The sequence below is a fragment of the Natator depressus genome, chromosome 14 (assembly GCF_965152275.1).
Source record: "Natator depressus isolate rNatDep1 chromosome 14, rNatDep2.hap1, whole genome shotgun sequence".
NCBI lineage: Eukaryota > Metazoa > Chordata > Testudines > Cheloniidae > Natator > Natator depressus.
Genome location: NC_134247.1, coordinates 36,373,574 through 36,401,532, shown reverse-complemented (window position 1 = coordinate 36,401,532; position 27,959 = coordinate 36,373,574). Strand labels below are relative to the sequence as shown.

Genomic DNA, 27,959 nt, shown 5'->3' with positions numbered 1-27,959 from the left:
CCAGCAGCGCACTCAGGGGATGAGGCGGAGTGGAGGCAGAGGTGAGCTGGGGTGGGGAGATGGGGTGAGGAGCTGCCGGTGGATGCAGAGCACCCACCAATTTTTCCCTGTGGGTGCTCCAGCCCCAGCGCACCCACACAGTTGGCGCCTATGTCTCTAGCCTCTGTTTGCCAGAAGCTGGGAATGGGTGACGGGTTGGATCACTTGATGATCACCTGTTCTGTTCATTCCCTCTGGGGCACCTGGCATCGGCCACTGTCGGAAGACAGGATACTGGGCTAGATGGACCTTTGGTCTGAGCCAGTGTGGATGTTCTTATATATGTTAGAGTTGGCCCTTCTGGAATGAGCAACAAGGGAAGGGTTAAACTCATCAGCACCCCCCTCTGGACGGGGATGGAGCTGGGAGACAGGTAGGGAAAGGGAGGCGGGTTCTGGGTGTTTGATCTCTCTGCCCCAGAGGATCCCTTTCTGTCCTTCCAGCTGAGAATCTCTGCCAAGGGACAGACCAGACAAGGGGGAAGGAGGGAAGTGGAGAAAGGGGCGGGAGTGGAGAGAAAAATGCTGGGGGAAGAGGAAGACAGCATGGGTGATGGGCAGGAGTGGGGGATGGAGGAGAACAAGCAAAGGAGTGGAGGGCTGGGATGGGGGAGGGATTGTGAAGAGATGGGAAGGGAAACAGAGGAGAGGGCACTGTGTGGGGAAACAGTCTCAGTGTCACTGAGGGGTGCTCTGATGGCAGACAGGTGTCCTGAGACTTTTGAAGATGCCATAATGTCTCCTCCTTTCTATGATGCATCTGGACAGATGAATTATCTGTCAGTCTGTCTGTTTTTCTATCTGTCTTTGCATGGCACATATGGGATGAGGCGATTATCCATCCATCCATCAAGGAATACAGAGTAAAGACAACTAGCAGGGTGAAGTTCTTGCCTTCATTCTTGGAGAGCATGTTAACGACAAACTATTTTAACTCCGTTCCCCAGTCCTTCACACACACATTCAAATCCTCTGCAGATACTGGTACATGGATTTTCTCACAGACCAAGAGGAAAGATGTTTATCAGGACCCCATGGGAAGTAAATCACTGACATTAATTTGATCATTCCAGCCTAAAACCATTTGCAATTTTTGCAAGCAAATTTTTTTCCTCCCCAGGAAAACTGGCCTTTCCCCTCCCCTCTAAAATGCTTTTCAGTGAATGAATTTTTTTCAAAAATGTATTTGATAAATAAAGGTGTTACAAAAATGTTCAAAAACATGACATTCATTTTTGAACACTATGAAATATAAACAACCAACATTTTGATTTTTTCATGAAAAACAATGTTTATTCAAGCCTCATGGCATCTGTGCCAAAATAAAACACATTCTGGAAGCTCTTTAGAAGTTGGTCAGTGGGAATAATATTATTTGTGGGTTTTTGGTTGTTGTTCTTTTGCCACCAGATACTGTCATTTTTTTTTTTTTTGCCAGATACCCTTTTAAATCATTATTCATGCCAAGCAGTTCTTGCAAAACTAAGGAAAGATTGGCACCTTGTGGACACACTGAAAATAGCCAGCTATAACCCATAGACTCATCAGCACAGACATATCCTCATCCTCTCTGAGGATCCAAGAGGAGAATTTAGCCCTGAGTCCATGCTGGTGCTGTTATGACCAAAATTATACACAAGTCTGGACAGCACGTACAACCTAAATATCAGATAAGAACCTTGGGTTTGGATCTGGCTTTGTGTCCAACCTCCAGTCTGAATCTCTCTCCCATTTGTCTTCAAACTTTTAAAAAGTTTGGAATCAGATCTGGATTTCATATCCCACTGTACAGGTGTGTCCTGATCTGATGTTTTGTTTCTATCCACAGTAGATCTAAGCTTTCTGAATTCATAACCAGAGATTTGTTTCTGCTGTGAAGCTGTGAAGTTCAGATCAAATCTTTGTTCCATAACTCAGAGCCAGAATTATTTACCACTTATGGAGTTCACACCCAACTCTGGATGCAGAATTTGGCTCCGAAGTTTTGGGTTGTATCCACTAAGGCACAATAAAAGCCTAGATCTGAGTATGGAATTCAGATCTGGGGTTTTTATTTCCGTACTGTTTGTGTGACCCTTCTGCCAGTTGAAGTCAGCAGCAACAAGGGCTGGGTTCAATATCTAGGGTTCCTTGTCAACAATATGACACAAAACTGGCTTGAGCCCACACCCAGTAACCTGGGACAATTACACACTACCCCTGAGCGCCTCTGAGAGGCAATACTTCCCCTCTCGCAAGCACACAGTCCGAGTGTAGAAAAGGAACTATTAATAAAAAGGAGGGCCACAAGAAGGATTCATAAACATAAATCCATGAACAAGACACCCACCCCAGAGTACATTGGGCAGGGTCCTTTTGCCTCAGGTTCTTAAGTCCAGCAACTAAAAGTTCCTTTAATGTGCCCCTCCCTTCACCGCACCTTACTCACAGTTGCTGTCCTTGGTCAGTGCAGACCCAGAATTCAGAGGTGCATATGCAGAGCTCACCCCCAACCCCGGCTGGGGGGGAAGGGAAAAGAATGCACCTTGCGTGCTCCACCAGCTGCTCAGCACTCTGGGATGCCTTGTAATCCACTGGTGGCGGAACCTTCTCAAAAGTGGGGAGGGAGCAGGGGCCCCGCTCCCACCATGGCCCCGCCCTTCCCCTGCCCCCAGACAAGCTAGAAGCTGGAGCAGGCTGGGAGCCGCAGACCCTCCACCTGCCCGAGGTGGAGGGGGCCGAGAGCAGCCCCTGGTCCATGTCCCCAGCCTGTGGGGCCCCCATCGGGGATGGGGCCTCAGAGCTGCAGCCCGGCCAGGCTAAGAGCCATGTGACCAGGTAGCTGTGGGGAGCCACGGTGGACCCTCCACCTGCCCTGCGTGGGGGGCAAGTATATGGGCCAGGGGATGCTCTTGGCACCTCCACCCCAGGCAGGTGGACGGTCCACAGCACGGTACCCCATGCTGCCCAGCCAGGCTCCAGCTGTCAGCCTGGCTGTGGGGGACTTAGGGGGAGGCAGGCCCATGGCAAAAAGTGGGAGGGCCATGACCCCCTTTCAGTGATCCCACCACTTAATAGAGCTCTTAGTGACTTCAGCTGTTAGTGGGGGAAGCCATTATGGTAATGCACACTGTCCCACAGCAGTGATTTTAGCTCTGTTGGTGTGTTATAGGACTTTCCGTTGAGCCTTAAGCAGCTCTGTTACTACACAGCGGAAAGAGGAAGGATCAAATGATGCCTAAGATCCTTGGTCAGCACCAGCACAACCCAGTACAAGTACCTATGCCCACCCTCTTGCAATTGCACTGGGCTTCAGCACCTATGTCCCCTGCCTAGTGTGTTCGGTTTAGTTGAGGTTGAGTCCCTCAGTCAGGGTATACCAAGCACAGTTCTACTGCCCTTGATTCACACAACAAGGATAACCACCCTTTAGTGCCCCTTCCCCCAATAACAAAGTGACTTGTTATCCAACCCCAGCCAGAAGTGATCATTTAATAGAATCATAGAATCATAGAAGATTAGGGTTGGAAGAGACCTCAGGAGGTCATCTAGTCCAACCCCCTGCTCAAAGCAGGACCAATCCCCAATCAAATCATCCCAGCCAGGGCTTTGTCAAGCCGGGCCTTAAAAACCTCTAAGGATGGAGATTCCACCACCTCCCTAGGTAACCCATTCCAGTGCTTAACCACCCTCCTAGTGAAATAGTGTTTCCTGATATCCAACCTAGACCTCCCCTACTGCAACTTGAGACCATTGCTCCTTCTTCTGTCATCTGCCACCACTGAGAACAGCCTAGCTCCATCCTCACTGGAACCCCTCTTCAGATAGTTGAAAGCTGCTATCAAATCCCCCCTCACTCTTCTCTTCTGCAGACTAAATAACCCCAGTTCCCTCAGCCTCTCCTCGTAAATCATGTGCCCCAACCCCCTGATCATTTTCATTGCCCTCCACTGGACTCTCTCCAATTTGTCCACATCCTTTCTGTAGTGGGGGGGCCCCAAAACTGGATGCAATACTGCAGATGTGGCCTCACCAGTGCCAAATGGAGGGGAATAATCACTTCCCTCAATCTGCTGGCAATGCTCCTACTAATGCCTCTCAATATGCCATTAGCTTTCTTGGCAACAAAGGCACACTGCTGACTCATATCCAGCTTCTCATCCACTGTAATCCCCAGGTCCTTTTCTGCAGAACTGCTGCTTAGCCAGTTGCTCCCCAGCCTGTAGTGGTGCATGGGATTCTTCCGTCCTAAGTGCAGGACTCTGCACTTGTCCTTGTTGAACCTCATCAGATTTCTTTTGGCCCAATCCTCCAATTTGTCTAGGTCACTCTGGACCCTATCCCTACCCTCCACCGTATCTACCTCCCCTCCCACCTTAGTGTCATCTGCGAACTTGCTGAGGGTGCAATCCATCCCATCATCCAGATCATTAATAAAGATGTTGAACAAAACTGGCCCCAGGACCAACCCCTGGGGCACTCTGCTTGGGCAAAGCAATCGCATCTGCTGAGCACTGAGGCAGGGTGGGTGTGCCAATGCAAAGGAGAGCAGCTCCTGAAGTCCTCTTCCACAGCTCATTACTAGATGACAGGGGAGAGCTCATTCAGATCCTGCTTACATTTGTCATAGCTGCAGTTCAAGAAAGCATCCTTAATCAGCAAAGCACTTAAGCACTGAAGTCAATGGGTCTTAAGCAGGCAGTCAAATGATATCCTGAATGGAGGCCTGTAAGAGCTATGAAGCACAGATCCAGAATTCAGCTCCAGAGTTGTGAGCTGGGCCCGCTAGGGAGCGATGACATTCAGGTCTAGATCTGGCTCTGGAATTCAGATCTGGAGTGGCATCCCATCCTCTTCCAACCTCCTATTGCTAAGAATGATCAAACCCAGACCCAGAACACGGATCTGGAGTTTGGGGGGGTTGGGCATCTCTCTGCCTATGTTTTCCATCAAAGTCTCCTCCACTGGCTGCAGCCCTGATGAGTGACTCATTACCAGTTTAAGAAATTTGACACTGCAGATATGACCCTGTGACAGCAGCTGTCTCAGAATGGGAACACCCACATCCCACTCCATGCCAAGTATTCATTAAAGTGAAATCAGTTCCTGCTCTCAGGGAAAAGAGCCATGGCTGCTGTCTTCCTCCCCGGGAACCTGCAAGACGAGGCAACTTGTTCAGTTTGCCTGGAGTTCTTCAAAGACCCCGTGTCCATAGAGTGCGGCCACAACTTCTGCCGAGCCTGCATCACCAAGAGCTGGAGAGGCCTGGAGATGGATTTCCCCTGCCCTCAGTGCCGGGAGATCTTCCAGCAGAAGAACTTCAGGCCCAACAGGCAGCTAGCCAACATGTGCGAGATCATCAGCCAGTTTGCAGTACCTGGGGCGAAAGGGGCTCTGGAGGAGGGACTCTGTGAGAAACACAGGGAAGCGTTCAAACTCTTCTGCAGGGATGATCAGAAGTCGATCTGCGTGGTGTGTGACAGATCCCGGGAGCACCGGCCTCACACTGTGGTGCCCGTAGAGGAGGCTGCCCAGGAGTACAAGGTACTATCTGTCTGTCTGTCTATCATCAGATCTGTATGTCTATCTATATTTGTATTTAGCAAGTCTCCCTCTCCCCCTCTATCATCTACATCCCCCACTGCATCTATCTAGCTACACCAGTGGTTCTCAACCAGGAGTATACAAACCCCTGGGGGTACGCAGAGGTCTTCCAGGGGGTACATCAACACATCTAGCTATTTGCCTAGTTTTACAACAGGCTACATAAAAAGCACTAGCGAAGTCAGTGCAAACTAAAATTTCCTACAGACAATGACCTGTTTATACTGCTGTATATACCGTACACTGAAATGTCAGTAAAATATTTATATTCCAGTTGATTCATTTTATATGATAAAAATGAGAAAGTCAGGAATTGTTCAGTAATAGTGAGGTCGTGACACTTCTGTATTTTTAGGTCTGATTTTGTAAGCAAGTCATTTTTAAGTGAGGTGAAACTTGGGGGCTGTGCAAGACAAATCAGCCTCCTGAAAGGGGTACAGTGGTCTGGAAGATTGAGAGTCACTGGTCTACGCCACAAAAGTACACAGCAATCACCTAGTTCAGAGGTTTTCCACAGAGCACTTTTCTGTGAGGAGCTGGCACATCATAAACTACTGGTCTCTCCATTTTCTCCAGCTGCACTAAAAGACATCTTAAAAATACACAAAATACTTTCCTAATATTACCTTTCTGTATAAGCAGTTGCTGTGGCCGCTACCCTGATGTTATGTGATTGCAAATGGGGAGGGCGGATGCAGGATCATAAGTCTAGAAGACAATCTCTCTGTCAAGATGTGGTGCATACTATGGGAAAGTTGGAGAATGCTGGCTCCAGTTAGTCTCCCTTAATTATATTGAATTTAAGCCATGTGATTGAAGGAGCCTGATGCTGCAAACACTTACTGTACTTACTCAGTTGCCTTGTTAGAAAATGAAGGGTTAAATGAGAGAGAGTCTCCCGATCTATTTTTGGCAAGGGAGAATTCCCAAGGATGAATAAGGTCTTTTGCAGACACTGATTCTTCTGAGACGGGGCTAAGTTTTCTGTTTATGTCTTCAATGGAGATAATTAAAATGGAATTTACAGCTGATAAATGCAGCAATACTGTGTGTGTGAGAATGTATTAGTGCGTATGTGCGTATGAGTTTCTTCTCTGTGTTTATGTGTTTGCCTCTTTGTGTGTGTGTGCATTCACAAAAATGACTGTGTTCCTTCTCTGTGTATGTCTGTCTGTCTGTCTGTTTGTATGTATGCATAGGTCTCCTCTTTTTCTGTGAGAACATGATCGTTTCATTTGCATGAATGTGTTTGCGTGAGTAACGCTGAGTTTTTTCTCTTGTGTTGTCTCTGTGCACTGAGAACAAAATACACCAACACAAATAAGACCCCAACAAAAACAAATAATAATAATCAAATATAATGTTTCCTGTTGTTCCTAGGAACAAATTCAGAGCCGGTTGGATTTCCTGAAAAAAGAGAGACAAGAATTGCTGGAATTTAAATCAAAGGATGATAAGAAAAGCCAAGAGCTACTGGTGGGTGCCTGCTATTAATAACAAGATATAAATGACAGGTTTCAGGTAGCAGCTGTGTTAGTCTGTATTCGCAAAAAGAAAAAGAGTACTTGTGGCATCTTAGAGACTAACAAATTTATTTGAGCATAAGCTTTCGTGAACTACAGCTCACTTCATGGTGAAGTGAGCTGTAGCTCATGAAAGCTTATGCTCAAATAAATTTGTTAGTCTCTAAGGTGCCACAAGTACTCCTTTTCTTTTTAAGATATAAATGAGTTAGGAGCCTAACTCTCATTGACATTTATGTCTGCACGGCGGTAAACTTGATTCTTCTTAGTGTGTAACACTACATTCCCATCAGGGGTGCCGGAACAGGTCGGACCAGGCGGCCATGGCCCCACACTTTTTACTGGCTGTAAGGGTGAGCGACGGTGGGAGGGGGCAGAGAGGAGCGAGCAGGGGGCAGGATCGTGGGGGAAGGGGCAGTGTAAGGGCTGGGCCTTGAGAGAATTGGCGGCATGAAGGAGGGGGCTCAGGGAGAAGGGGCAGTGCAGGGGTGGAGCCTCAGAGGGTGGCGTGCGGAAGGGGGTGGGGCCATGGTTCAGGCATCTGTAGGCCCCCCACCACTTTTAGGGTGCTTCTGCAGCTCCTGATTCCCATTGGGTTATTATGGAGATAGGTGTCGTAGAAATACTAAAACTGTCCTAAAATCTGATAAGGGACTTGTGATTTTTGATGCTCCCCACCACACACTTTTTTGGTGCCCTTGCCCTATTTAAGACACCTCAGAGTCATGGAGCCCTAGATTTTAGAGGCCAGTCTGAGCTTCTGCATAACAGACCCAGAGACCCCCCACCCAGTAATTTATGCAACAAGTCCATCTTCCCAGTTTGAGCCAAAGCATGGCTTTTAGAAAGACATCAAATCTTTATTTAAAGACTTCAGGGATGGAGAATCCACCACATCTGGTGCTTAATTTGTGCCAGTGCTGAGCCCCGGCACTTCTAGCCTTGGCAGTTCATAACCCCAGCACTTCTGGGCTTGCTGCATCAGTTATGAATGTAAGAAAATGGCTTGAGCCCTGGCACCTCTTTCATTACAAAATTAAGCACTGACCACATGCCTGTGGGAGTTGTTCCGAAGGTTAATTAACCGGTCAAAAATGTGCCCCTCATTTCTAGTGTGAGTTAAAGGGGCTTAGTTTTCAGGGGATCTGAGCTTAGCACTTTCTGAAATCCTGGACATTTTGTGGTGGGCCTTTAAAAATGGAAACCCCACAAAATCATCGATCGCATTTGAGAATTAGGTCAGCAGCAACAACAGAGAGATTTTCCAGTGCAAAAGTAAGGTAGCTCTTGTCTAGTCAAAGTGCAACACAACTACATAGCAAGCAGTGCAAAATGCTATTTAAGTCAACATTTATTGACTGCTGGCTCTGACCTCCCGCTGGATAACCAGCTGTTGTCTCAGTACAAGGAAAGGGGAGCTGTTTATAACTTGAGACGCTCCTCTGGTGCTGAGCAAATACAGAGCATTGAAACTGCGTAACTTGGGTGGGAGCTATGCAAATTGCCACAGGGCTGGATCAAGCCCCATGTTCCCATTCCTCTGTCACTGGTCATGCCCCACTGAGCCTCATATATCCTAATCATCCTCAGAGACCTTGAGTACCATGCAAACTTCTACACAGATTTACACAGTTTCCCGTGCTTAGTATCATATCAGCCTGCATAATTCAAGACTGAGGGGGGACAGAGGATGTCACAAGGGAGCTGAACATAAATGCTTGATTTAGAGAAAATAAACAGGGGGGGGGGTGGGAATCCAGATTTAACTCGGAAAATTCATGCAACCCAAATCGAGGAGAAAGGAGAGAAAGAACCCAGGGGAAGTTTTTGACCATACATTACGTTAGAGCAATACATTTCATTCCCTATCCTCTGCTGCTATCTAGTGCTGCTATCTAGTGCCCGTTTCATGTAATTCCTTCAAAGCTAAAGTTTGTTGCCCTTCCCCTTTCCGTTTATTATCTTGCTATTATTAATTTTTGATTATTATTATTATTACAGTTCCTCGGAGCCCCGGTCATGGACCAAGACCTCATTGTGCTAGGCACTGTACTAACACACAATAAAAAGTCCCTGCCCCAGGAGTACTTTCTCCCTGCCAATCAAACAGTACTGTAGTGACTTCAGTGTAGACATTAGCGTTAGCGTGCAGAGTAGAAGTAATCTGGGACAGCCACAGGGCTGGCAGGGGAGAGGCTGACAGGCAGAATTCTGCCAGTCATTGGTTGATAGCCTGGAATGGGAATGACAGCAGCCAGTCAGGTAAAGTTATTCCCAGCTGAACCTGGGCCATGACTGCCTACCAGTTTACGCTAGAACGCAGCTCAGAAATAGCACTTCCAAGTTGTCCGAAAGTTTTTCTTGTCCCCCCAGGCCATTCAGATAAAAGGGAGAGTATTGCACACTAAAAACGGTGAGACTCATGATAGAAGCATGAGAGCTGGCAACACTGGTTAATAATTCTGATGTCATTTCACCCCTAGCCAAAGGCCAGGCTGGCAGATGGTTAGATAACTGTCCCAGCAATCATTTTTGTGCCCTGTGGCCGGGGACACCTAACCTCACTTGTCTAACCAGTTTGCCTGGTCTTTCTCCTGGCTTTCTGTGTGACTGGATATCCCAGAGCGTATTGTTCCACACCGTGCTAGCATCTAAGCACTTTATCCCCTGCTGAGTCACATATATTTTGTCCAGACTACACCAATACAAGCACAGCCATGCCGTGTGATGGCTGTGTGTGCACAAATGCACTTCAACCCCAGTGGTGTGGTGATTAAACCACCATGTGCACACAACCAGCAGCCACAGGCATAGGCACCGACTCCACGGGTGCTCCAGAGGGAGGCGTGGGGATGGGGCCCGCTCGGGGAAGGGGGTGGAACAGGGCAGGAAGAGGCAGGGTTGGGGTAGGGTTTGGGGAAGGGGTGGAGTGTGGGCAGGGCCTGGGGCTGAGCAGGGGTTCAGCAACCCCAGGGACAGGAGGAAGGTGGCACCTGTGGCCACAGGCCCTAGTCTTTGCACCGTCTCCCAGTCTGCCCCTTAAAGTAGCAGAAGGGCCCCACCAACATCTGTAAAGCCAACACCACACATCCCTTCTCAAAACTCCCCTCTTCTAGGACGCGTATGGAAAGGCACACCCTTGCTGTGATCACTACCACATTTGTCACCCTGTTGCTCCCTCCCCACTTGATGGTCTCATCAATCCGCCTCTTCCATTTTGCCTGTTAGGGCACGTCTACACTGCAAAATGAAGTCGGCCTAACTTATGTCAGCGTACAATCGCTGCAGTAATTACATCACTTGGGTGTGTTTACACTCTGCTCCTTGTGTCGGTGGTGCACTTCCTCACCGGGAGTGCTTACACTGATTGTACTGTCACTGTGGAGCGGCTTCTGAAGGCCAGTAACAGTTGATGTAACCAATGTAGTGTCTACACTGACACTGCGTTGACCTAACTTCATCCACATTGACTCGATGCCTCTTGTGGAGGTGGAGTTATTAAGTCGGTGTAATGGGTGAGTTAAGTCGGCGGGAGCGAAATTTTAGTGTAGACACTGACAGAGTTGGGTCGACCTAAGCTACCTTGCAGTGACCTAACGCTGTAGTGGAGACCAGGGCTTAGTTTGTAAGCTCTTTGGGCCTTGAAATGCACCCTCAATATATAAATGATATAGTCAATATGTAGTTAGTTGGTTGGAACTGGGTTAAATGAGAGTGTAACTAACTGGTTGTGTGAATTTGCTTATAGTTCAGAGAGGGCATAAGGTGGAAATTCACCCATTTTCTTCACAAGTTAATTGGCAATCTAAGGTTCTTATCAGCCGACCATTACCATAATATCTAAGAACCTCACAGTCTTTAATGTTTTCATTCTCACAGCATTCCTGTGAGGCAGGGCTGGTCTACTACCCCCATTTTACAGATGGTGAACAGAGCCTGAGCCAAAGCCCACTGAAGTGCAGGGAAAGACTCCCATTGACTTTAACGGGTTTAGGGTCAAACCCTGAGGCAGGAGTGCTGGAAGCTTCCTAGAAGTGTGGGTGGGGGGAGGCCACCGGCACCTGAACCATAGCCCTGCCCCTCACTCTGCCTCTTCCCCAGGCCCTGCCCGTGTGCCGCCTCTTCTCCCTGAGGCCCTGCCCTGTGACATCTCTTCCACCCAAGACCCCGCCCTTGTGCCACCTCATCCTCTTGAGATCCCGCCCCCTGCTCGCTCCTCTCTGCCCCCTCCCCCCATCGCTTGCCCTTAAGGCAGGTAAAAAGTGGGAGGGCTAGCTTATTTATTTAAGATATGCTCTTCTTCAAAAGGAACTCTTTTTGGGGGGTGAGTTCTAAATCCTGTGTTATTCAGGAGGTCACATTAGATTATCTCAGCAGTCCCTTCTGGCACTGGAATCTATGGAAATTTGGGGGTTTTGGTTGAATTGGTATTCATCAGTGGAAACCTGTTTCAGCAAAAAATTCTGGCTAGCTCTATTCACTACCTCATGCTGCCATTGCATTCAGCAATGTACAATCCATCAAATGAGTTTACTGACCTGCTCTCTACCTGGTCATTTATTTTTGTTGAAGAAAACTATAGAGTTGGAGCGGCAGATGCTCATCTCTGAATTCGAGGGTCTGCGCCAGTTTCTGCATGACCAGGAGCATCTCCTTCTGGGCCAGCTAGAGAAGATGGAGAAGGGAATCGCCAAGAAGCAGAATGAGAACCTCACCGAGCTCTCTAAAGAGATTTCACTCCTCAACCAACTGATAACAGACTTGAAAGAGAAAATCCAACAACCAGTGCTTGAGTTGCTCAAGGTAAGGCTGGGGCCATGAGCTCTGGACATGGAAGGAGAAGGCCTTTACCCATCAGCATCACAAAAATAAGACACCTCAATAATGGTGGCCATTTCACCCCACAAAATACATACATAAATAAAAATGAATGGCCGGGTGTGGGGCGTGGATGGGAATTTTGATTTGAAAAATGTCCAACCAGCTCTACTTCTGAATGATGGCTGCATTCAAAGCTATTGGGATTGGTACACAAAAGAGAGTGCACCATGGGGGAATTCATCCCCACCGCTCCATGTTATTTCTTTTAGCCCAAGCAGCTAGCTAAAACATTTGTGGCTTTGTGGGTTGTTCCAGCTGGGAGGAGAAATTGGGGGTGGAATCAGAGACCTTTCATGCAATCTAGTTCATTTACAAGTCCTGAACACAGGAAGATCCAAACAATAGAAGATCGTATCTTTACTCATATCTCCAAGCCTCTTCTAGCAAGTACCACATCGTGATTGTCCAGGGTGTATCTGTAGCGTCTCTTCCAGCCTGTTCCGGTGTGATTCACCCACACACCCTCACCCAGTAACCAGCCCATATAGTTCTAATTCCTGGGCAAACTTGCATATCCCTATGTTTTAGGTGGGGGCTGCAATAAACAAGCTTAAGTGTTTTCTGCAGGTATCTGACATTCTCTCCCTAGCTCCTCAATGACATTTTGCCCAAACCACAACCCTCCACTGAAGCAGTGGTATCTTGTGTTGGGCTCTCTGCACAAGGGTCCATTTCTTCCATGGGGCCAAATCCTCAGTTAGTTGAAAATAAACACAGATCCATTGAAGTCACCTGTGCTGATATACACACAGGATGGGTATCTGGCCCACAGCTCTTGTAAAATGTAAGGAACGAGGGGACTGTCTTATCTGGAATTATCAACATGGGGAATGTCAGTGTAGGCATAGGCACTGGCTCCGTGGGTGCTCCGGGGCTCAACAACCCACGGGGAAAAAAATAGGGGGTGCTCAGAACCCATGGACCATGGCCCCACCAGCGCTCGGCCTCTTCTCAGGTGGCCCTGCCTGTGCTGCATCTCTTCCCCTGAAGGCCCCTCTCCTTCTCACTCACCCTTAAGGAAGGAGGGGGCAGAAAGGAGCGAACAACAGCGCAGGCACTTGGGCGAGGGGTGGGGAGGAGCGAGTGGCGAGCTGGTGGGGGAGGGAGTGTCAGGGGAAGGGGTGAAGAGGAGCAGGTGGGAGGCGCTCAGGGGAGGGGGCAGAGAAGAGCGAGTGGCGGGCAGGCAGGTGAGGGCAGCCTTGGGGGAGGGGAAAGAGTGGGGGGGGGGGAAGAGACGGAGTGGGGGTGTGGCTTTGGGGGAAGAGGACGAGCAAGAGTGGAGACTCGGGGCAGAGCAAGGGTGGAGCACCCACCAGCAAAAAGAAAGTCAGCGCCAGAATGAAGGGACTTGATTTGGGCCCTGACGGAGATTGAACCATGGTCTTTCAAAGCTAAAAGCACGAGTTTGAAGTCAAGGATAAGGACTCATACGTAGCAGCGCTCATAGACTTGCATTTGGTGGGTAGGCCACAGAGCGGGTGGGCATGAAGAACACACCCTGTCCAGTGAGTGACATGAATGCAAGGGAGTATCTCTTTCTTTCCCCCCTTCTAGGATGTGACGAGCATCTTGAACAGGTACGGAGCCACGTTTTTACCCTCCCTCATGCTTGTCTCACGAGTGCTGCTGAACGGTCAGTGTTAGCCCTTCAGAGATAATCAGGGACACTTGGGCACCCTGGGACAGAAAGAGCGCCTGCTGCTCCACGCATACCCTGGGCTCCTTCTAGCTTCTTCTGTGGAAATTTAGAAACGCTCAGAAACTCTCAGATCTCCTTTTCCTACCAGGGAGCTCAGTCAAGTACCAGACTGAAAGCTGTAGGGACTGGAGTCCTGCTTTTATTTATCTGTGTAACATGCAACTCACTCTTTATGTATCCCTCGAGCACCATTTATGGCAGTGATTCCCAACCTGTGGGGCGTGGAGGAACGTTTCGGGGGCAGCAGCGGGGAGGGAGCCCCACCCAATCCCGCTCCACCCCCAGCTCTGCTAAAGCCCCACTTCCAGCCCCAGCCCTGCCCCCAGCCATTCCCAGCCCCAGACCTGCCCCCAGTTGTGGCCCCAGCCTTGGCCCCCTTACCCCTGTTCACATCCCCCACTCCCCTGGAAGCTGTGGCCCTGCTCCCAGCCCTGCAAAGTTTGAGGACCACTGATTTAAACCCTTAGGATGAAATTCAGCTTGGCACAGTGGCTCAGACATGGCATGGCGCACCACCACTTAAGCCCCACTTATAGCCTGATCCAAGGCCCTTTGAGGTCGTTGGGCATCTTTACAGTGACTTCAATGGCCTTTCTCTCGAGACCTTGATGTGGGACTCCAGTGTTGCATAGTTCTATGAACAGGCCCTCAGAGTCAGTGACGGCCTTCCCCACCAAGGTAAAATAACCCTGCCCTGAAGTATGGCACAATGGCCAGGACACTAGTGGAGGACTTTGAAATTCTGGGGTTAAGTCCTTGCTCTATCAGAGACTTCTTGGGAGATATCGGACAAGTCTCTTAGGGTACATCCACATGGCAAAGAAAAATCTACGGCTGGCCCATGCCAGCTGATTCGGGCTCAAAGGAGTTGGGTGTCTTGCTTGTTGTTTATAGGAGGCAGTTTGGCCTAGTGATCTGAGCATTAGATGGGGCTTCAGCAAACATGCCAGAAATTGGGCTTGTTTTTGGATTAATTGGCTTGTGAGTTGCTTGTTGGCTAGTTTTTGGCTTGTAGCTTGTTGTAGCTTGTTGCTTCTTTCTTTTTATTGGCTCCCAGCAAACAGGGGCAAAGGGGGCAAGCAGGGACAAGGGGCAAGCAGAGGCAAGGTGGGGGAGAGTCAGAGGTGCACAGCGGGCCCACCACAGTCCCAGACTGTATGTCAGGGGATATAGTCACATAGGGTGTTGGGGTTCTTAGGGATTGGCTTGTTTTGGCCTTGTTTTTAAATGGGATTAGCTTGATTTTGGCGTACTGTGAAAGTTGGGGTGCTTATTTACCGTGTGAAAGTTGGCAACTGTGGGCTTCAGAAGATGTGGGTTCTATTCCTGGCTGTGCCAGTGACTGCAGGGGGGATGATGGGCAAGTCACTTCCCTGATTTGAGCCGCAGTTTCCCGCTCTGTGAATGGGGATCATGACACCGACCTCCTTTGAAGTCTGCTGATGAGAAGAGCTAGGTATAATTAAAAGTAGGGGACAGCTCCCCCTCTCTCTGGCTTGGGTCAGCAGTCCACTCCCCTCCTCTTTGGCTGGCATGGGGAAATCTCCCTCTCCTGTTTCAATCTGTTTTATACAGTGCCCAAGAAGGTCCCACTCAAAGGGTGAGAAGAAGGGTTGGTCTCCTTGGGCAGTTCGGTCCTTTAGCTCTGGGCTGAGTCCTCCGGTTGTGGTGATAAATAATTAAAAACAAACCACAATATTAACAGAAAGGGCTTGAGTGTCTTCTCCCCGCAGGCATATCCCCACATCCACCTGGAAGAGCGGGGAGTCACCTATCTCTGCAGCACTGTACATGCTTCTCCTGGCCCCCTGGGTGGTGGGGATCTGTCCATGACGAGCTGATGGGATGAGGATAGGGTAGGGCACTGATTCAATGCCCAGTTAAGTTAATTGGATTCTTTCCATTGACATCAATGGATCACATCCAAGCAGCGGAGAGGATGTGAGGACAGGTGTGCTAAATCCATGGTTTACTACACATGCTCCCCTGAGAAATAAGTGAGATAGATAGAGTGTGTGGGGATAGATAGATCTTGACGAATACTATACATTAAATTCATTATTTGCAGAATATTGTCATTTTTTTTCAGTGAACATATTCAGCTAGCACTATAGCTGAAGAAATACTATTAACCAACACCACTTCAGTCTGACTAGCCCAGTTTAGTGGTGGAAGATATAAGTGGGCTTAAAATTTGTGCTGGCCCTTCTGCCTGGGGGGTACGGGGGTGTGTGTGTATGTGAATTTCACTCTCAAGCGCTAACACAAAACAAATTGGATACTTTGGTGAATATTTGTGAGCACTGGAGCAGCTCTATAGCTCATCATTATAACATAGAACAATTTCCATTTTTTCTTCAGAAGCAAGGGTCTGAAGTTTCAGAAGCCGGTTCCTGTCTCTTCTGATATGAAAAGCTCTATCAGCAATTTCTCTCTCAAGACTGTTGTCCTCAAGGCAGTGTTAAAGAAATTCAAAGGTGAGTGGAAGCAAAACCTCTAGTTTAAAATATACTTGGCCTTCAGTAATGTTTTCTATGGATTTTAGTGCTAAAGAGGTCCCTGATATGTTCAGTGCCCAAGGGAAAAGATAATGATTCTTTGTGCGTATCTTGTTTAGCCTTTGTTACCAGATCATTGCACCAACTAAGAAGAGCCAGTAGATGGTGCTAAGAGATTTCAAAAGCATGAGAAATTAGTGAAACTAAAAACAACAGGGCCTTTCTTAGATGAAAATCCCATGAGATGAAATCACTCCTGAACAGAGAGCCTTTGCCACGGAAGCCCGGTTTTGAGGTTTTAAGTGGTGTCTAAACCTCTGCAGAAGGGGGATTTTCACCTACTGACTTCAGTGGACAATTTGCTTAACTAAGATCCAAAAATAAGAACAAGGCCCAATCACATTAGACAAGCTCTGCAGAGCTCTGTGACTACAGACAGACCCATGGGACAGAATTTGAGAGAGCCATTAAACATTAAGGCCAGTCAAGAAGTGACTGGCAATGATAATGTTTACAATGATTTTTCACTCATTATTGACATTCAGAAACAGTCTGTTAGCTAAGTGTGAATCCGCTGGGTATTCAGGCTCTCCTCAAGTGAAAAGGAACGAGGTGGAGTTCCCAAGGTTGCCAACGCTTGCCATTTTTATCACCAGTCTGCTGACACTGCGCATTGCGCTCAAAGCCCCAGCTTCCCAGAGTCAAGCTACTTCACGAGGATCTCCGCTGTCATATTTTTAAAAAGGAAGTTTCTAGGCCATGTGATTGCACAGAAAAGCTTGAGAACATGGCCCGAGAGTGTAGCTTAACGTCTCAGAAACCAGACAGCGCAGAAAAATAAGAAGAAAAGTATTAATATTTTAAGCCAATCTCATGACTTTTGGGGGGGTGGTGACTCATGACTTTTGAGCGCTAGGGATTGGCCATTCTGGGCGGCATGTATAAGAGGCCAGGGGAGGCTAAGCCTCCCAAAAAAAGGCCAGCCATGCAGGGTGGAACTGCCGCGGGTGTGGTGCAGATCACCCCTCCGGAGCCACGCCAGCCAGTAGCCGCCTTTGGAGCGCCGGAAGTGAAACTCCATAGAAGTGGGGGATGGGTCCCTGGCTCCTCCCCACCCCCACTCTGCCTCTTTCCCCAAGGTTCTGCCCCCCCTGCACCTCTTCCCCTGAGGCCTCCCTCTGCCAACTTTCTCACTTCTCCCCACCTTCTCCCACTCTGTTGCCCGCTTAGGGCAGGAAAAAATGATGGGGGTTTGGCCCCATGACCCCCTGCTGGCTTTTATGGGAAGGAGGAGGGCAGAAAGGATCGAGCGGCAGGTGAGAGGGCCCTAAGGGTGGAGAGGCATGAGTGGTGGGAGGGGCGGGGGTGTCTCGGGGGAGGGGGCGGAGAGGCGCTAGCAGGGGACGAGGAGGGCTTTGAGAGAAGGGGCTGAGCGGGAGCGGGGCCTGGGGCGGAGTGGGGGTGGAGCGCAGGAGGGACCTCGGCGGGAGGAGGCTGAGCGGAGGTGGGCGGAGCCACGGTCCGGGCTCACTCATGCCCAGACTCTTCAAATGTGGGAGTCACGCTCCACCTGTGTTGGCTATGCTGAATTCCTCCCACCCCTAAGCAACTTCGTTATGCTGATCTAACCCCCCACATACACAGCGCTATGTTGATGGGAGAGCTTCTCCCACTGACCTAGCTACCGCCTCTCAGGGAGGTGGATTAACTACGTTGATGGGAGAGCTCTCTCCCATCGGCATAGGAGCGTCTTCACTTAAGTACCACAATGGTGCAGCTGCATCAGTACAGCAGCAGTAGTTGCAGTGTTTTAAGTGTAGACCTGCCCTAACTCTGTCTACACTGAGGGTTAGGTCAATATAGCTATGTCTCTGTGGAACTTCCACACCCCTGAGAGACGTAGCTATGCTGAAGCAAGATGCAGCGTTGTAAGTGTCGACCTGCCCTTAGTGATGTTACTTGAAGTTAAGTTTGTCCAGCCCTTAGTCATGTTACTGGGAACTTACCCACAGGAGCAGTCCTGTTGAAGTGGCAGTATTCTTCTGAATAAAGTTTCCTTACTGATCCTCACTGGTATATCAGCATCGGCACTAACTGACTTTCTTCTTCTTTCAGAGACTCTGCAGGATGAACTGGGAAAAGGTGAAAAAGGTAAAAGGAACATAGACTTTACATTGTGGTTGTAATTTGCAAAGGGTTTTGGCACAGGCACCAACTTTCTTCTTTTCGGGTGGGTGCTCCAATCCCGCTCTGCCCCGAGGCCCCACCCCCACTCCGCCCCTTCTCCCAAGGCCCCACCCTTGCTCTGTCTCTTCCCTCCCCCACTCCGCTCCCTCTCCCCAGCGCCTCTTGCCCACAGCTGAACAGCTGATCACCACAGCTCACCAAACAGCTGACTGGCGGGTGACTGGTGGGTGGTGAACGCACTATTTTTCCCTGCCCCTGGAGTACCCACGGAGTCGGCACCTACAGGTTTTGGTGAAAGAAAAATGACAATTTTAATTTTCTTCTTTCTCAATGATTTCCAGATGCAGTTGGCTTAGGGTTGGTCTATACTAACAAGTGAAGTTGACCCAGCTGTGTCGCTCAGGAGCGTAAAAAATCCACCCCCACAGCGACAAAGTTAAGCCAACCTAAGTCTCCAGGTAGACTGCGCTAGGTCAACAGAAGAATTCTTTTGGGAATTCATAGGTAATCCACCTCTTGGGAAGGTGGATTACCTATTGTCAAGGTTCCTCCCCCACTCTGAACTCTAGGGTACAGATGTGGGGACCTGCATGAAAAACCTCCTAAGCTTATCTTTACCAGCTTAGGTCAAAACTTCCCCAAGGTACAAAATATTCCACCCTTTTGTCCTTGGATTGGCCGCTACCACCACCAAACAAATACTGGTTACTGGGGAAGAGCTGTTTGGACACGTCTTTCCCCCCAAAATACTTCCCCAAAACCTTGCACCCTACTTCCTGGACAAGGTTTGGTAAAAAGCCTCACCAATTTGCCTAGGTGACTACAGACCCAGACCCTTGGATCTTAAGAACAATGAACAATCCTCCCAACACTTGCACCCTCCCTTTCCTGGGAAATGTTGGATAAAAAGCCTCACCAATTTGCATAGGTGACCACAGACCCAAACCCCTGGATCTGAGAACAATGAAAAAAGCATTCAGTTTTCTTACAAGAAGACTTTTAATAAAAATAGAATTAGAAATAAGAAATCCCCCCTGTAAAATCAGGATGGTAAATACCTTACAGGGTAATTAGATTCAAAACATAGAGAACCCCTCTAGGCAAAAACCTTAAGTTACAAAAAAGATACACAGACAGAAATAGTTATTCTATTCAGCACAATTCTTTTCTCAGCCATTTAAAGAAATCATAATCTAACACATACCTAGCTAGATTACTTACTAAAAGTTCTAAGGCTTCATTCCTGGTCTATCCCCGGCAAAGACAAAATGTAGACAGACACACAAACCCTTTGTTTCTCTCCCTCCTCCCAGCTTTTGAAAGTATCTTGTCTCCTCATTGGTCATTTTGGTCAGGTGCCAGCGAGGTTACCTTTAGCTTCTTAACCCTTTACAGGTGAGAGGAGATTTCCTCTGGCCAGGAGGGATTTTAAAGGGGTTTACCCTTCCCTTTCTATTTATGACACCTATGCTGACGGGAACTCATCTCCTTAGCATAGGTGGTGCATACACTGAAGCTCTACAGTGGCCCAGATGCAGCTGTAGCATTTCAAATGTAGACAAGCCCTCAGTTCAAGAGTCAAAAGATGGATTTTCTCACTGAGGCTCTGCAAGTCAAGCTGGGACCTTTCTGCCTGTTACACACACCAGCCTGCAGCTTGTAATGGAAAGCACAGAGATTTTAACTTACTCTGGTGTCATCCAATTCCCTCTGGCTTGGTTCCTCAGGCATTTCAAACAGCAAATTAAGGTCCCGATTTTGCCAAACTTACTCTGAGGTCTGGTCTAGAAAGTTTGACTAGCATAGCTATGTCAGAAATGTGAAAAAAATCATACCTCTAATGGATATCCAGTAGAACCTCAGAATTACGAACACCAGAGTTACGAACTGACCAGTCAACTACACATCTCATTTGTAACTGGAAGTATGTCATCAGGCAGCAGCAGAGACCAAAAAAAAAAAAAAAAGAAGAAGAAGAAAAAGAAAGAAAAGCAAATACAGGACAGTCCTGTGTTAAACATAAACTACTAAAAAAATTTGAAAAAAGGAAAGCTGCATTTTTCTTCTGCATAGTAAAGCTTCACAGCTGTATTAAGTCAGTGTTCAGTTATAAGCTTTTGAAAGAACCATAACGTTTTGTTTAGAGCAGGGGTCCTCAAACTTCATTGCACCGCGACCCCCTTCTGACAACAAAAATCACTACACGACCCCAGGAGCATGGACCGAACCCTGAGCCCTAGGCAGGGGCTGGGTCAGGGGGTGGCAAAGCCAAAGCTCAAGGGCTTCAGCCCCAGGCAAGAGGCCTGTAACCTAAGCCCCGCCATCGAGGGCTGAAGCCCTGGGGCTTTGGCTTTGGCCCCAGGTGGTGGGGCTTGGGCTTTGGCTTGGGCCCCAGGCACCAGCAAGTCTAACGACAGCCTTGGCAACCCCATTAAAACAGGGTCGCAACCCACGTTGGGGTCCTGACCCATAGTTTGAGAACTGTTGGTTTACAGGTTTCAGAGTAGCAGCAGTGTTAGTCTGTATTCGCAAAAAGAAAAGGAGTACTTGTGGCACCTTAGAGACTAATCAATTTATTTGAGCATAAGGTTTCGTGAGCTACAGCTCACTTCATCGGATGCATTCAGTGGAAAATACAGTGGGGAGATTTATATACATAGAGAACATGAAACAGTGGGTGTTACCATACACACTGTAAGGAGAGTGATCTCTTAAGGTGAGCTATTACCAGCAGGAGAGCGGGGTGGGGGGGAACCTTTTGTAGTGATAATCAAGATGGGCCATTTCCAGCAGTTGACAAGAACGTCTGAGGAACAGTGAGGGGCAGAGGGGAATAAACATGGGGAAATAGTTTTACTTTGTGTAATGACCCATCCACTCCCAGTCTCTATTCAAGCCTAAGTTAATTGTATCCAGTTTGCAAATTAATTCCAATTCAGCAGTCTCTTGTTTGAGTCTGTTTTTGAAGTTTTTTTGTTGAAGAATTGCAACTTTTAGGTCTGTAATCGAGTGACCAAAGAGATTGAAGTGTTCTCCGACTGGTTTTTGAAGGTTATAATTCTTGACGTCTGATTTGTGTCCATTTATTCTTTTACGTAGAGACTGTCCAGTTTGATCAATGTACATGGCAGAGGAGCATTGCTGGCACATGATGGCATATATCACATTGGTAGAAGTGCAGGTGAACAAGCCTCTGATAGTGTGGCTGATGTGATTAGGCCCGAGGATGGTGTCCCCTGAATAGATATGTGGACACAGTTGGCAACGGGCTTTGTTGCAAGGATAGGTTCCTGGGTTAGTGGTTCTGTTGTGTGGTGTGTGGTTGCTGGTGAGTATTTGCTTCTGGTTGGGGGGCTGTCACTAGCCATCACCTTCAGCCCCCAACTAAAGCCTCTCCAACGCATCATCAAGGATCTACAACCTATCCTGAAGGACGACCCATCACTCTGACAGATCTTGGGAGACAGGCCAGTCCTTGCTTACAGACAGCCCCCCAACCTGAAGCAAATATTTCCCCATATTTATTCTCCCCCCCACCCCCCACTGTTCCTCAGACGTTCTTGTCAACTGCTGGAAATGGCCCACCTTGATTATCACTACAAAAGGTTCCCCCCCACCCCGCTCTCCTGCTGGTAATAGCTCACCTTAAGAGATCACTCTCCTTACAGTGTGTATGGTAACACCCACTGTTTCATGTTCTCTATGTATATAAATCTCCCCACTGTATTTTCCACTGAATGCATCCGATGAAGTGAGCTGTAGCTCACGAAAGCTTATGCTCAAATAAATTGATTAGTCTCTAAGGTGCCACAAGTCCTCCTTTTCTTTTTGTTGGTTTACAGTTACGGATCTTTCAGAGTTATGAACAACCTCCATTCCTGAGGGGTGCGTAACTCTGAGGTTCTACTGTAGCTGTGCTAGTAAGAGCCCTTGTGCAGATGCAATTATAGCAGCAAAAATACCTTGCTTGTACAGCTTATTCCGTTCAGGGAACTGGTTTAAGCTACACCAGCAAAAGAACTCAGCTGCGTCTCCACTTTGATTAGCTGTGCTACTATACCTTACTGATAGCAAACCCTTTTAAGTGTAAACAAGACCACAGTGGGCCTTTGCTCCATGAGAAATCAAGAGAGCACACTGTGAAGAAGGGACTGATCCAAAGCAAATTGTTGTCCAATTTTCTTTTCAACAGGCTTTAGATCGGACCCTAAGTTATAATTCACAGCAATGTTATCAGCTCTCACAATCTTATTACATGTCTCATGATAGCTGATGTTTTATTTAAAGCCCCAGTACCAGGAATCAAGTGATTCGAGAGAATCTCAGCTTTCATTTTTGTTTTAAAAGAATACGTTCCCAGCCCTGTTGGCTGTGGAAAAATTGGAAAAATGTGACCCGAGGGCATCCCAAAGGCTCAGAAACCAGCCAACAAAAAACCCTACTTTTATCATTGTTTAAACAAATCTCAAGATTTCTGTAGGGAGGGGGGTCAGACTTGTGATTTTTGAACATTTGGGGTTGACAAACTTGCAAGGGGTGAAATCCACCCAGGTACAGAGAACATAAGAATGGCCATACTGGGTCAGACCAAAGGTCCGCGTCTTGTCCAGTATCCTGTCTTCCAACAGTGGCTAATGCCAGGAGCTTCGGAGAATGAAAAGAATGGATAATCATCAAGTGATCCATCCTCTGTGGCCCATTCCCAGCTTCTGGCAAACAGCAGCTAAGGATACCATCCCTACCCATCCTGGCTAATAGCCATTGATGGACCAATCCTCCATGAACTTACCTAGTTATTTTTTGAACCCTGTTATAGTCTTGGCCTTCACAACATCCTCTGGCAAGGAGTTCCACAGGTTGACTGTGGGTTGTGTGACAAAATACTTCCTTTTGTTTGTGTTAAACTTGTTGCCTATTAATTTCATTTGGTGATGCCTAGTTCTTGTGTTATGAGAAGGAGTAAATAACAGCATATGGCCCACCCATGACCTTAGTCCTACTCAAGGCCTATTTTGGAGGCCTAAGCTTGAGATAAATTATCCCTAGGCCTTGTAGTGATCTCTGCAAAGGTGTGAATTTCATCCAGTGACAATAGGAGGGGCAGAATCAAGACTGCAAACATTTTTTAAAAGTGCATAAAATCAATATTGCCCTTTAAAAGAATCCAGGTGATTTCATGGCTCAGATATTTTGGGGCTACCCCCTCTGCCTAATGCGGATGCTCTCTGTTAACAAGCAGGCCTTTCACCCTCACTCTATTCTAGTCCACATCAGTTTCATGGCTGCCACGTCACCAGCTTTCACACCCATCTCTGTGGTGCTGCCACAAAGTCTTGGCCTTTTGCAGGCCCAGCTGAGGGCCTGAGCAAAGCCCCAAAGGGTAGGCTGAGGTTTTCAAGCCTGGGTGCCTAAAGTCGGGCTCCTCAATTCATAATTGGGCAGCTAGATCTCTAAGGGCCTTGTTTTCAAAAGTGCTGAGCAGCCACAAATCCAGCTGAAGCCAATGGGAGCGGCCGGATCTGGGAAGTGAGAGCTGAACACTCTTAAATTTGAAGCCGTTTCGGGGAGACAAAACAGAAGCCGCATTGGCTGGGCCAACGGGCATACAACTGTGGGGCAAAATCCGGCCTCTATTGAAACCAATGGCAGGTTTGTAACTCACTTCAGTGGGGCCAAGGTTTCATCCATGAGGACAAAGATGGAGCCTATTTAAGTTCATTGGGAAATTTCAGGCCCTTTTTTGTGGTACTGAAAAGCTGGGATTTTCAGTGAAGTGTAAGGGAATTTAAACCTTGGAACCCAAATCCCTGATGCTTCTAAAACCCCAGATTCTGTTTGCCAGAAGCTGGGAATGGGCAACAGGGGAATGGATCACTGGATGATTACCTTCTTCTGTTCATTCCCTCTGGAGAACCTGGCACTGGCCACTGTCGGAAGACAGGATACTGGGCTAGATGGACCTTTGGTCTGACTCAGTACAGACGTTCTTATGTTAACACGACTTGACAGTTCATGGGAGGCAGCTGTATTGCTTGAGAACATGCCATTTTCACCTTGCAACTGCTGCCTATAGTCAAAATTTGAGGTGACTTAGGGTGTGTCTGCACAGCAACTAGACACTCACGGGTGGCCCGTGCCAGATGACTCCGGCTCGCAGTGCTTGGGCTGTTTCATTGCTGTGTAGACATCTGTGCTTGGGCTAGAGCCAGGAGTCTAAGACCCTGTGAAGTGGGAGGATTCCAGAAGTTGGGCTCCAGCTCAAGGCCAGAAATCTACTTAGCAATGAAACAGCCCAAGCCCTACAAGGCCAAGTCAGCTGGCATGGGCCATCCATGGGTTTTGTGCTGTGTGAACATACCCTTAAGCTATCTTATTGTTTTAAGCCTGACTTTGTGAATAAAGCATCATTTTATCTACCCTCTTCCTTAAGACCCATCTGCATCCAATCTGAGGTATGGAGATATGTTTAGGCCAAGATTTTCAACACTGACTGGTAGGTATTCTAAGGATACTCAGTTTTTAAGAGGTTCTGGTTTTTAGAAGATGGCATGTCAAGCACCTTATGTGTCTCACATCAAGCACCTAAATACGCAAGTGACCTCATTTTTAGAAGTGCTGAGCCACCACAAATCCAAATGAAGCCAGTGGAAGCTGTGAATTCAGATCTGAACCATCTCAACTAGGAACTGGTTTGGACCGGAGGCTCCAGGTCTCGCTCGTTCTTAGGCCCCTCCCAGAAAATGGAGGCACCACCAATTTTGAAAAACTTGACCTAGGTATCAGTTGCTTTTTATTACAGCAGAACCCTCGTTTTACAAATAATTGGGGACTGAGGTGTTCATAACATTGAAAAGTTCATAAAAATGCACCTCGCAAAAGGACAGTGCAGGGGGGTGTGTAAGATGCAACAGGGGGCACTTTGTTGCTTTCTTCTAGTCCTTCAAACCACAGCAAAGTAATTTCCAGTGCACTGAAGGCATCAGAATGTGAAGGAACAAGGACAAGCTCTTCACTGACATCACCGTCATGATGAGATTTCCCCCTTCTACCCTCATTGGGAAAAATGGTCATTCATAAAATCAAGCGTAGGTGCCGAGTTACCGAGTTGCCGGGGTGTGCTCAACCCCTATCCCGCCCCAAGCCCCACCCCCGCTCCACCCTTCCTCCAAGCCTCTGCCCTGACTCTTCCCACCCCTGTCCTGCCTTTTCCTTCCCCCATTCCTCCCACTCTCTCCCAATGCCTCCTACGCTGCAGAACAGCTGATCCATTGCAGGCGGGAGGCCCTGGGAGGGAGAGGAGCTTATGGGAGGGGCTGCCGGTAGGCAGAAGATGCCGGGGGGAGGGGGAGGCATTGATCCATGGGGCTGATAGTGGGTGCAGAGCACCCACTGTTTTTTTTTCTGGGGGTGCTCCAGCCCTGGAGACCTATGGAGTCAGCACCTATGAAATCAAGCTTCTAGTGCAGATATAAAATTGCTAATAATTTGCATGGGGTTTGCATAGTTTCTCCTTCTACTGGTAATTCTACATTGTTGTTCTTATTATTATCCACAGAGGACCTGACTCTGGATCCGGATACAGCCAACCAGCTGCTCATCTTATCCACAGATCTCAAGAGTGTGAGGATGGGATGCCGAAAACAGGAGCTGCCTGATAACCCCAAGCGATTCGACACTAACTCCCGGGTGCTGGCTTTGGAAGGATTCAAGTCGGGGAGGCATTACTGGGAGGTGGAAGTGGGGGCCTCAGACGGCTGGGCTTTTGGGGTGGCCAGGGAGTCGGTGAGGAGGAAAGGTCTGACTCAGTTTTCCCCCGAGGAGGGGATCTGGGCAGTGCAACAAAACGGAGGGCGCTACTGGGCTGTCACCTCCCCTCAACGCACCCCGCTTTGCATCGGTGAGAGGCTCAGTAAGGTCCGGGTTTACCTAGACTACGAAGGGGAAGAGGTGTCATTCTACAACGCTGAGAACATGCAGCACATGTTTACTTTTAATGTTGCCTTTAATGAGAGGGTGTTCCCCCTCTTTTCCGTCTGCTCCACAATCACCTACATTAAACTGTGTCCCTGAAACTTGCAAAACAATTCACTTAAGACTTGCCCGGGTGCCCCTCACAGAAAAAGCAGCCAGAAACCGTGAAGATGAGCATGGCATTACTGCAATAGCTAGGTTGTTAGCTAGCTAGCCTAGGCAGTTGCTTGTGTTTTCATGATCAGGTCATCTAGCCCTGACCAGAACAGGTCCAGACCACATGGCAGTTGGTCCATATTTGTGATCCATGAGGTTGGGCCGAAAGCTCCTTAAAATCAATAAACAGACTCCAGTTGACTTAAGTGGGCTTTGGACTTAAGAGGGCAGGTGCAATGAGGGGAGATTTTCAGAAAACTGCCAGTGTAGACAAAGATTGTCGGCAGGGCAAAAGCAATATGACCAGGTCTAAGGACTTGTAAATTACCACATTTAAGCCAAACCAATATAAATAAGGACTACTCTGATTTAAATGCATCTACATTGGGGTTTTGTTTTAGTCTAACAAGATCAATTTTAAATCCATATAGTTAAACTATTGCAACTTTTCTAATAAAAGCCAGGGTCTAACGCTACTAGAAACAGCTGACCCTTGTCCAAACTACAGCTTCCATCACTGGAGCAGTACCAGTCCAGCAATTGCTTAACAGTTACCCTATAGTAGTGGAGGCCTTAGTGAGAGCCTCTGATTGTTCTCTTTATTTGAAGGCTAGATGCTAGTCCTATTTGTGTGACCCATGCACCTCTTCTGTATCTCTTGATGTGTAAGTTGTTTGAAAGTCAATGGCAAATAATTCTTTGCATGATGGGGCTTGGAAACTCACTGATTGTCAAAAGGCCTCGTAGTAGAAATAAAATCTGAAGGCACTCTATGAACGTTTATTTTGCTTTCATTTGATATTATTCAGAATTGACCTCATGTATTTTCCATATGATCAAGTCAAGCCGAGGCCCAAGGATTACACACCATTTAAAACTGGGCTTAAATGGGATGAAAGTGATATTTCGGTCTTGTGCTGGCTTCCTTCAGTGGGTGGAAAACTTCTCATAATTTATTTTTATTAGAAGCTCCCAGACTTAGGTATTTATACAGAAAATTTCGGTGTGGTGGGAACTTCTGTCTGGAAAACACCTTGTTATGTTGTAACCTTATAGAGACTAACAACCTGAATCTGAAAACCTGGATAATGAGTCTCATGCAAATAGACTTTCCTCAGTATTTCAGGCTCCAAGACAGGTTGAAAATATCCCTAGGAGCATAAGGGAGAATTGTGAAGTTATAAGAACACTAGCATGTAATGAAAGAGACATGGCATCCATTATCTGCTCTGCTACAAACTCCTCTTGTGAACTTGGACCACTCAATCTCTCTGTGTGCCTGTTCCCAATCTGTAAAGAGACAATAATACTGAACTCCTCGCAGTGGTGCTCTGAGGATAAATACATTGACGATTGAGAGGTATGTGGACGCTATGTTAATGGGGACCATATATGACAGACAGGGGAATATTATCTTTCATAG

At 47.7% G+C, this 27,959-nt stretch overlaps 1 protein-coding gene and 1 long non-coding RNA gene across 2 annotated transcripts in view; one reads left to right on the top strand and one right to left on the bottom strand.

Moving 5' to 3' along the window:
- LOC141998775 (uncharacterized) overlaps positions 1-18,352 on the bottom strand; it is a 57,670-nt gene extending 39,318 nt beyond the window's left edge. The window contains exon 1 of the long non-coding RNA XR_012641922.1: positions 18,229-18,352. This is a non-coding gene — a long non-coding RNA (uncharacterized LOC141998775). The remainder of the gene's footprint in view (positions 1-18,228) is intronic.
- On the top strand, positions 5,107-27,299 carry TRIM7 (tripartite motif containing 7). The gene is made up of 7 exons (XM_074971700.1): positions 5,107-5,561; positions 7,002-7,097; positions 11,717-11,947; positions 13,580-13,602; positions 16,086-16,201; positions 18,338-18,373; positions 25,965-27,299. The coding sequence occupies exons 1-7, from the start codon at positions 5,145-5,147 to the stop codon at positions 26,477-26,479; spliced, it is 1,434 nt and encodes a 477-aa protein (XP_074827801.1). The 5' UTR covers positions 5,107-5,144; the 3' UTR covers positions 26,480-27,299.
- The last annotated feature ends 660 nt before the right edge of the window (positions 27,300-27,959 follow it).